At 50.7% G+C, this 9,586-nt stretch overlaps 1 protein-coding gene across 1 annotated transcript; it reads left to right on the top strand.

Moving 5' to 3' along the window:
• Nucleotides 1-6,410: 6,410 nt before the first annotated feature.
• Nucleotides 6,411-7,784, top strand: LOC129508229 (translation initiation factor IF-2-like). Its single transcript, XM_055323243.1, has one exon. It carries the CDS (start codon nt 6,411-6,413, stop codon nt 7,782-7,784), a length of 1,374 nt encoding a protein of 457 aa, XP_055179218.1.
• The last annotated feature ends 1,802 nt before the right edge of the window (nt 7,785-9,586 follow it).

The raw sequence follows: 9,586 nt of genomic DNA on the forward strand, positions 1-9,586 counted from the left end.
CAGGACCTGGGGCCAGATGGATGCATCCGGCATGGCCTGGGGGCCCTGCGGGTGACTCGGGTGAAGGTACAGAGGGAGGTAGAGAATGATTGCTGCTCTCTCCCCGCCAAGTCCTGAGCCACAGCCTCCAGAGGGAGCCAAATGAAACCCTTCGAAGCAGCACCGGGACCGTCAGAATCCAGAGCTGAGCAAACTGACCACCTTGCTGCCCTTCCCCGAGGACGTGCAGCCCAGCTTGACAAGCTCTGCATCCTCAGGCTGGTCGTGGGCTACCTGAAGGTGAAGAGCTGCTTTGCAGGTAAGCGGCCGCGTGGCTCCAGATCAAGCTACGAGAGGAGCTTGCCCACAAGCTCTAAGCGTTGACCTTCTGTGAGGCAGAAGCGGCACCGCAGTGTTTGGGTCCCGGACACAGGAAGAAGGCCCCACGCTCAGCTCAGGTACAATAGCTGACCCAGACTGCAGGTGTGTCTCTCTGCCCAGCCTGTCATATGGACCCTGGGCTCTGCTCTCTGTGGAAGGAGACGGGCACGGGCTTCTCACCAGGCTCACAGAATGGCAGGTGCAGAGGAGAGGTCCTAGCGGATGGTCTAACTTCTTTCCTTCCTTTGCTTTATCATTTCTTGTGATAAATTAAATGTTCCTCCAGCTTCCAGAGCTTTGGCTCAGAACAAAGGGCTCATTTTTCTGAAGCTATGAACTGGGCTATTTCTTATCATCTCCCAGAGCACTTGTTCTCCTAAACTTCCTTACCATGTAACGGGCACAGTCTACTCTTCCGTGTCCTACCTGCTAATCCACTGTGTCATTGCTGAGCTAGTCCTAACCCATTCCTGTGCTTGGGACTTGTACGCAGTAAACTGGGTGATGCAGCTGAGCACATCCCCTCCATAGCTAGTAAGCAGCCGCACAGGAAGACGGCCCAAGGAAGACTCTGGGCATGAACAACAAGGGACAGATGGTTACAGCTGCTCGAAAAGAAACTCAAAGATGAAATGGGTCTAGTCAACCTTGAAAATACACTGAGAACTATGAAATTACCCAGCTGCAGGGGTAACTGCAAAGCAGCAGCACCTGTGGAGTCTCGTACAGCAGTGCTGTGGACTATCTGTGCAGGGGTCCACTGTGACCCCAGGGGCTGGGGTCAGGGCATCGGGGAGGGCCGCTAAATGGGCACCGGCTTTCCTTTTGGGAGTGTGGACAGTATCTTGGATGGAGAGAGAGGTGGTGGTTTCTCAGTTTAAAATGGTTAATTTTAGGCTACGTGAATCCCACAGGGGCTGGGATCCTTTGCGGGGAGGGAGGCAGGGGTCCTTTGCAGGCCTGTCAGCCCTCGAAGACCCTGAATGGGTCCTCTGCTTGCCTCTGCCATTGTCTCCAGGCAGCCTGCCCACGTGTCGCTAGTTCGGGCCTGTCCCCACCCACTGGGCTGTGCTGCAGGCCACTGACAGTGGTAGAGACCTCAGACCCTTGCCCTCGCTCTGACCCCCTGCCCAGGATGGCCCAAGGGAAGGGGCACACATGGGCCTTGGGCTTCCCTGGAGAGCAGCCGCCTACCAGTCGTGTGCTGTGAACTGCTTTCGTGGGGAACACCTTGATCCTCAGCTGGTCCCGGCCCAGGTCTGGGCAGACCTGGGGGCCTGAGTCCTCTCACAATACATTAAGAAGATAATTCACCATGACCAAGTGGGATTTATCCCCAGGATGCAAGGTTGGCTCAACACTCGTAAAACAATCAACATGATAGATCATATCAACAAGAGAAAAAACAAGAGCCATATGATCCTCTCAATAGATGCAGAGAAAGCATTTGACAATATACAGCATCTTCCTGATCAAAACTCTTCAGAGTGTAGGGATAGAGGGAACATTCCTCAGCATCTTAAAAGCCATCTATGAAAAGCCCACAGCAAATATTCTCAATGGGGAAACACTGGGAGCCTTTCCCCTAAGATCAGGAACACGACAGGGATGTCCACTCTCACCACTGCTATTTGACATAGTACTGGAAGTCCTAGCCTCAGCAATCAGGCAACAAAAAGAAATAAAAGGCATTCAAATTGGCAAAGAAGTCGTCAAACTCTCCCTCTTTGCAGATGACATGATACTGTACATTGAAAACCCAAAAGACTCCACCCCAAAATTGCTAGAAGTCATACAGCAATTTGGCAGTGTGGCAGGATACAAAATCAATGCCCGGAAATCAGTGGCATTTCTATACACTAACAATGAGACTGAAGAAACAGAAATTAAGGAGTCAACCCCATTTAAAATTGCACCCAAAAGCGTAAGATACCTAGGAATAAACCTAACCAAAGAGGTAAAGGATCTATACCCTAAAAACTACAGAACACTTAAAGAAATTGAGGAAGACACAAAGAGATGGAAAAATATTCCATGTTCATGGATTGGAAAAATTAATATGGTGAAAATGTCTATGCTATCCAGGGCAATTTTCATGTTCAATGCAATCCCTATCAAAATGCCATGGACTTTCTTCAGAGAATTAGAACAAGTAATCTTAAGATTTGTGTGGAATCAGAAAAGACCCCGAATAGCCAGGGGAATATTGAAAAAGAAAACCATATCTGGGGGCATCACAATGCCATATTTCAAGTTGTACTACAAAGCTGTGGTCATCAAGACAGTGTGGTACTGGCACAAAAACAGACACACAGATCAATGGAACAGAATAGAGAACTCAGAAATGGGCCCTCAACTCTATGGTCAACTAATATTCGACAAAACAGGAAAGACCATCCACTGGAAGGACAGTCTCTTCAATAAATGGTGCTGGGAAAACTGGACATCCACACGCAGAATAATGAAACTAGACCATTTTCTTACACCAGACACAAAGATAAACTCAAAATGGATGAAAGATCTAAATGTGAGACAGGATTCCATCAAAATCCTAGAGGAGAACACAGGCAACACCCTTTTTGAACTTGGCCACAGCAACTTCTTGCAAGATACATCTATGAAGGCAAAGGAAACAAAAGTAAAAATGAATTATTGGAACTTAATCAATATAAAAAGCTTCTGCACAGCAAAAGAAACAGTCAACAAAACCAAAAGACAATCTACAGAATGGGAGAAGATATTTGCAAATGACATAATCAGACAAAGGGCTCATATTCAAGATCTATAAAGAAATTATTAAACTCAACACTCAAGAAACAACCAATCCAATCATGAAATGGGCAGGAGACATGAACAGAAATTTCACCAAAGACACACACACACATGGCCAAACACATGAGAAAATGCTCTGCATCACTTGCCATCAGGGAAATACAAATCAAAACCACAATGAGATCCCACCTCACACCAGTGAGAATGGGGAAAATCAACAAGACAGGAAACAACAAATGCTGGAGAGGATGTGGAGAAAGGGGAACCCTCTTGCACTGTTGGTGGGAATGTGAACTGGTACAGCCACTTTGGAAAACTGTGTGGAGGTTCCTCAAAGAGTTAAGAATAGACCTGCCCTAAGACCCAGCAATTGTACTGCTGGGGATTTACCCCAAAGATACAGATGCAGTGAAATGCTGGGACACCTGCACCCCGATGTTTCTAGCAGCAATGTCCACAGTAGCCAAACTGTGGAAGGAGCCTCGGTGTCCATTGACAGATGAATGGACAAAGGAGATGTGGTCTATGTATACAATGGGATATTCCTCAGCCATTAGAAGGATGAATACCCACCATCTGCTTCAACGTGGACGGAACTGGAGGGTATTATGCTGAGTGAAGTAAGTCAATCGGAGGACAATCATCATATGGTTCCACTCATATGGGGAATATAAAAAATAGTGAAAGGGATTATAGGGGAAAGAGAAGAAGATGAGTGGGAAATATCAGATAGGGTGATGGAACATGAGAGACTCCTAACTCTGGGAAGCGAACAGGGGTAGTGGAAGGGGAGGTAGGCGGGGGGACGGGGTGACTGAGTGACGGGCACTGAGGGGGGGCACTTGATGGGATGAGCATTGGATGTTATGCTATATGTTGGCAAATCAAACTCCAATAAAAAAAATATACCAAAAGAAGAGCTAAGCCAAACAGGAACATTAAACATTTGCTTTCAATGACATTTTCTCTTCCTCAGCCACCCTAAAGGACGGCATTGCAGACTGCCCAGCTGACCGACCCATGAATCCAGGAGGAAGTGAGCATGCCTCTCCACAGGTCAATCTAGAACTGTTTTCTGAAGGAGACTTGCTTCTTTGGGTACTGTATGACATTTTCCAAATCTATCTCCTGTCAGTGGTTATGATAATAGCAGAATTAGGGCCTCAGAGGTTTTCAAAAAACATTTCATTTCAAATCTTGTTGAATTTATCTTTAATTATCAAGTCAATTTTCTGGTTGGATAAAGTATTCTATATCTATTCCTTCCATTTTTCAGACAATTCTATAACCAAAGTGCCATGTGGGTGAGAGTCACACAGGGCAGAGTCAGAAACCCTTGATGTCCATCCCTGACAGCCACCTGCTAGTCAAAGAGCAGCCACCTCTCCCCACAAGGGTGATGCTGCATGTGTCCTATCTGTTTCAGGAAGTGTGAGACTCAGGGGGAGGGGTGTATGTGTAAATCATACCGTAAGCCATCAAACACAAGAAAGGAAACAAATGTACAAAGGAAAAATATCTTTTGTGTATATGGAAATATTAGCAATATTAGCATACCATATTTCATTTTTACTACCTTTGGAGCTCTTGAACATTTTCTTTCTCTGAAATTTTCTATCTAAATATGACATATTGGGCAGCCTGGGTGGCTCAGCGGTTGAGCGCCACCTTCAGCCCAGGGCCTGATCCTGGAGACCCGGGATCGAGTCCCACGTCGGGCTCCCTGCAAGGAGCCTGCTTCTCTCTCTGCCTGTGTCTGTGCCTCTCTCTCTCTTTCTCATGAATAAATAAATTAAATATTTAAATAAGTAAGTAAGAAAGATATATTGCTGGTACCTTAGCAAGGAATCCAGGTTCTGGGTGGCTCAAATGTAACAGATCTTTACCTCCCAAACCAGAAGTACAAAACTTCCACAGACAGTTCAGGAGGAACATGCATCACCCTGGGTGAGTGGCCACAGAAGAGGCTGGGTCTGTTCTTTAGGAAAGAAGGGGTGGCATGAAAGATCACTGCATCTTTATTTGTGTGGTAAGGGCTTATTTATCTATTGAGACAAATCATCACTTTTCTCAGAGTAACTTAAAAGTCAATCTGTGATCTCTCCCCACTCTCAAGCTGAAATAACTACATTTTTAATGCTTCAGATCTTTAAAAAAAAAAAAGAAAAAGAAAAAGAGAAAGAGAAAGAAAAAGAAAGAAAGAAAAGAAAACAACAATTCCAAAAGGAGTTTTGCCAGGGGAAAAAAATCTTGATCATGTGCTCTGGGCATGAAAAGCATGGCTCCTAACGCTTGGCAGGAACCAGAGAAACAAAGATACAAGTGACTTTGTCTAGGAAATAAACACAATCCTGGGGTGGGAGTAAGGACAAGAGAGAACTGTGTGGGGCCAAGAAAAAGCAATAAAATGTGAACGGAGGTTCAACCTTCTGGAAACACGGCAGCCAGACGCAAAGCGGCAGGTACCCACCGCAGGCCTCACCAGTACCCACTGCACACGCTGAACAAAGGATAGAGAATCTCAGAGAACACGCTAACCTCAGTGGTTCCCTGTGTTTCAACAGAAAAATTACTTACACCCTCTTTGCATAGGCTAAATTTTGTGCATATCCTAAAAGACACCTCATCCAACAAGGCAATCTCGTGTCCAGGTTCCAAAGGGTGTTTTGGGGGACTCACACGGAGGCTCTCACAGGGTGGGGGTCAGAATGGACACGGGCCGCTGCCGCTCAGCAGAGCACAGGACTCGGGCAGAGGCCTCCGCAGGGCCTTAGCAAGACAGATGAGCAGAGCACTCGGCGTCCACAGAACTCGTGGGACCCCCAGAACCATGAAGCCCTGGGGTGGAGGCCCCTCTGCAGCAAGAGCAGTGGGGTCCAGATGCTGCCGCTCTCGTGCCCCCAACTGCACCCCAAGGGGGGACCCCGACTTGCTCGCTACCGAAAGACGGCGTCTACGCTGCATTCTGCGTCCTAGTAACTGGAACGATGCCGCCGGCATAAGCCGCCCGAGCCCCACGGGGCTGCCCTCCCACCCCAACCCCTGCCGGTGGCAGAAGAGACGTGCTGTCAGCAAACAGGTGGTCCGTGACGCCGTCACACACGAAACCCCCAAACACCCGCAGTAAGTGGAACCTGCACTGAAGGAGGGAAACCATACCCCAAAGGACAAGGAATGGAAGGAAAGCCAAGGCGGCCCACGTGAAGTCGGAGGTGTCAGGTACGGCGGGGGGGGGGGGGGGGGGCCTGCCGGGCGACCAGCGCGGACCCGGGACGGACATGCCCGCGCGCACACCGGGTCTGAGCAAGCGGCCCGCGTGTCCTCCTGAGAACTCCGGGCTCCCGGGAGGTCGGGAGGTCGCGGCGCCGCGGTCCCCGAGGACAGGGCGGGAGGACGGGCCAGGCACGCCCCTCCGGGAGCTGGGAGAGGCCGGGGCACAGCCGCGGGGACACCGAGGGCGCCGCTGCGGCACCGCCACACCGCGGGGGGCCCGGGGCGGCCGACGGGGCTTCTCAGGGAGTCCGTGTCCGCGGCTTCGGCCCCAGGTCTGCGGTGACCGGTCACGCGGCCCTGGGCAGGCGCACGCGGGGGGAGAGGCCCTTCCGGCGGCTCAGGCTGGGCTCGGCCCCCCGCAAGCGGCCCCGGCGTGGTCGGTGCTGGGCACATGGCCTCCAGCCCCGGAGAGGCTCCGACGGCGGCGGCGCAGCCACGGGGACAAGCGCGCGCCCTCGGCCGGGTGGGGCGCACGCAGGGAGCCGCGGGTGGGGCGCGCCTGCACGGCGGGGGCCTCACCGCTGCGTCCCCAAGGCCGAGGCCAGGGCTTCCCCCCGACGGGCCCGACTCCAGGGGCGCGCGGCGGCGCCCGGGCTCCGGCTCCACTCCCGGGGCTTCAGGCCGCAGGGCGCAGGCGCGGGCCTCGCACGGGCGCTCGGGGTCGCACCGCCTGGGGGTCTCCTGAGGGCGCTGATCCCGGCGACGCGCCGCCTTGGCCCTCGGCCCCCAGGCCCATGTTTCGCAGCGAGGACACGAGCCGCCCGACAGGGACGTGGAACACGATGCAGCAGCCACGGGCTCGACCCACGGGGAGCCCAGGCCGCCGAGGAGCGTCGAGGTCGCCGGGCGGCTTCAGCCTGCCTGCAGGCGGCGGCGGTCTACACTGCCACATCCGGGTCACGCGGGGGTCACACGGGGGTCACGCGGAAGGCAGGGCCGTGCTGGGAGTGCCGCGCCGCCGTCCTCGTGGGGCCCCGAGGGCCGCTCCGCCAGGGAGGTCTCCCGCGGCGGCCACAGGCGGGCACAGGGGGTCGTCCAGGAGGCCGGCCGGAGGCAGACGGAGCTGCGGGACGGGCGCGCCACGGGCTCAGGGCCCAGGTGCCTCCATCCGCAAAGCTCGAGGTGGAGACCGCGTGCTCCCTCGTGCCCGCCCCCGCGGTGAGGCCTCGGAGCTGCTCCGCCGGCCCGGCCCGGAAGCCAGGGCTCCACGGGGTCTCCGCCGCCTCCCCTGCTGCTGCCCCGGAACCGGAACCGAGCAGAGGAGACCTCGCGGGAACTGCCGTCGGGACAGCCTCAAGGGGAAAGCCGGCCTTACCCGGCCCAGGGCAGCAGGAAGCGCCAAGACTTCCGGGTGGGCTGCCGCCACACTCAGCCAATGAGAAGCCACCACCATCACCTGCAGCCAATGAGAAGCCGCCGCCACACTCAGCCAGGGAGAAGCCGCCACCGCCCTCCAATGGGCTTTCCTTCCATACAGCCCCGCCCACCCCCTTCCATATAAAAGAGTTTCCCGCCCGCTGCTTACAGGCTGCTGCGGCTCCTCTGCTGCTCCTGGGGAAACTGGATTTGCTGGTAAAATAACCGTTTTATCTTGTAAGGTCAACACTTTCCGGCCTGTGAATCCTCCAGCCCTGCCTGGGAAGCGGAGAACCCAGCTCGAAGACTTTATCTTACCTCTCACAGATCTAGGTGGCACCCTCGCCCGAGGAGGCCGTTAACACTGTGACCTGCCTTAAGTCACTAAAATCCATTTTTGTGGGCTACGTGGCCTCGGAAGCAACCGGTAAGGAATTTTGTTCTTCAAAAACCATATCTTGCTTGCTCAGAAGCCAGTTTTCATCAGATGTTGATTTGGGCTTTGCAGGCTGTAACCCACCCCCTGGGTTTCCTGACAAAACACCATCTTATAGATGACACGAGTCCCAAGGAGTAGACCCCGGGCTGGACACCCAGGCGGCCTCCCTTTATTGAACTGTCAGGTTGTACTTGAGAAAAGTGCAAGATAGTTTTGAATATTTTCTGCGGAGTTTCATGAATATGCTTTTGTGACGACTTAGTGTGAATCTTTTGTAATCTGCCAGTAATTTTAATGTGTGATCATACTATATTATCAGGTTTGTAAAGTGTATGGACTATAAAAAAGAAATTCTGAAAAGATGCAAAACTAATGCTATATTCATGCATTAATTACTGAAAAGTTGCACTGGCTCATCATTCCATTGTTGAAGCATCGTTCAAATTTATGAAATGACTATTCACGACTCAGAGTATTTTCTGGCAGGAAAAACAATTATTCATTCAACAAATATTAGCGTTAGAGGTGTTAGGGTACATCACTGAAATTCTGCCCTGTTGAGACTTCTGTCCTAGAGCAGAGATGGGAATGCAGAAGGAACAGCTGGCTTATTAATGTAACAACTGAGGAAGCAGATGACTTTTATCTTGGATACAGAGAAAGTATAAGGTGCACTTGGAAGATGCTGAAAAGAATTTCAACAAATCAATTTCACCAACACAAATTCAAATTGTTATGTAAGATTTTTTATATGGAAAATCAGCATAATGTTTTAATAGGCTTATTTATATTTATATATGTAAACATGCAAATTCTTATTATTTAATAGGTTTATTTATTGTATACTTTTATTGATGAAAACATCTACACATACACAGAATAGAGCAGTGGACTTCATACATGTCACCCAGCTTTGGCAATCATTAGCATTTTGCCATACTTGTTTCACTGATCTTCAGTTTTCTTTTTGCTGGAGTAATTTCAAAGAAAACCCTAAACACGTCATTTCACCTGGAAAACCATCAGTCGCTTCTCAAATAAAAAAGGCATTTTCCGGGGCTCCTGGGTGATTGTCTGACTCTTGGTTTCAGCTCAGGTCATGGTCTCAGGGTCTTGGGATTGAGGTCAGACTCTGCCCTCAGCAGGGAGTCTGCTTGTCCTTCTCCATGCCCTTCCCCATGCTCTCTCTTGCTCGCACGCTCTGGCTGTCACTCAAATAAATAAAATCTTTTAAAAGAAAAGACATTTTCTTATTTGTGGCATTTTCACACCTATGAAAATTCACCATGATTTCTTTTTTTTAAGATTTATTTATTTATTTATTTATTTATTTATTTATTTATTTATTTATTTATTATAGACATAGAGAGAGAAAGAGGCATAGAC

Source organism: Nyctereutes procyonoides, unplaced genomic scaffold, assembly GCF_905146905.1.
Source record: "Nyctereutes procyonoides isolate TBG_1078 unplaced genomic scaffold, NYPRO_anot_genome, whole genome shotgun sequence".
In the NCBI taxonomy this organism is placed as follows: Eukaryota; Metazoa; Chordata; class Mammalia; order Carnivora; family Canidae; genus Nyctereutes; species Nyctereutes procyonoides.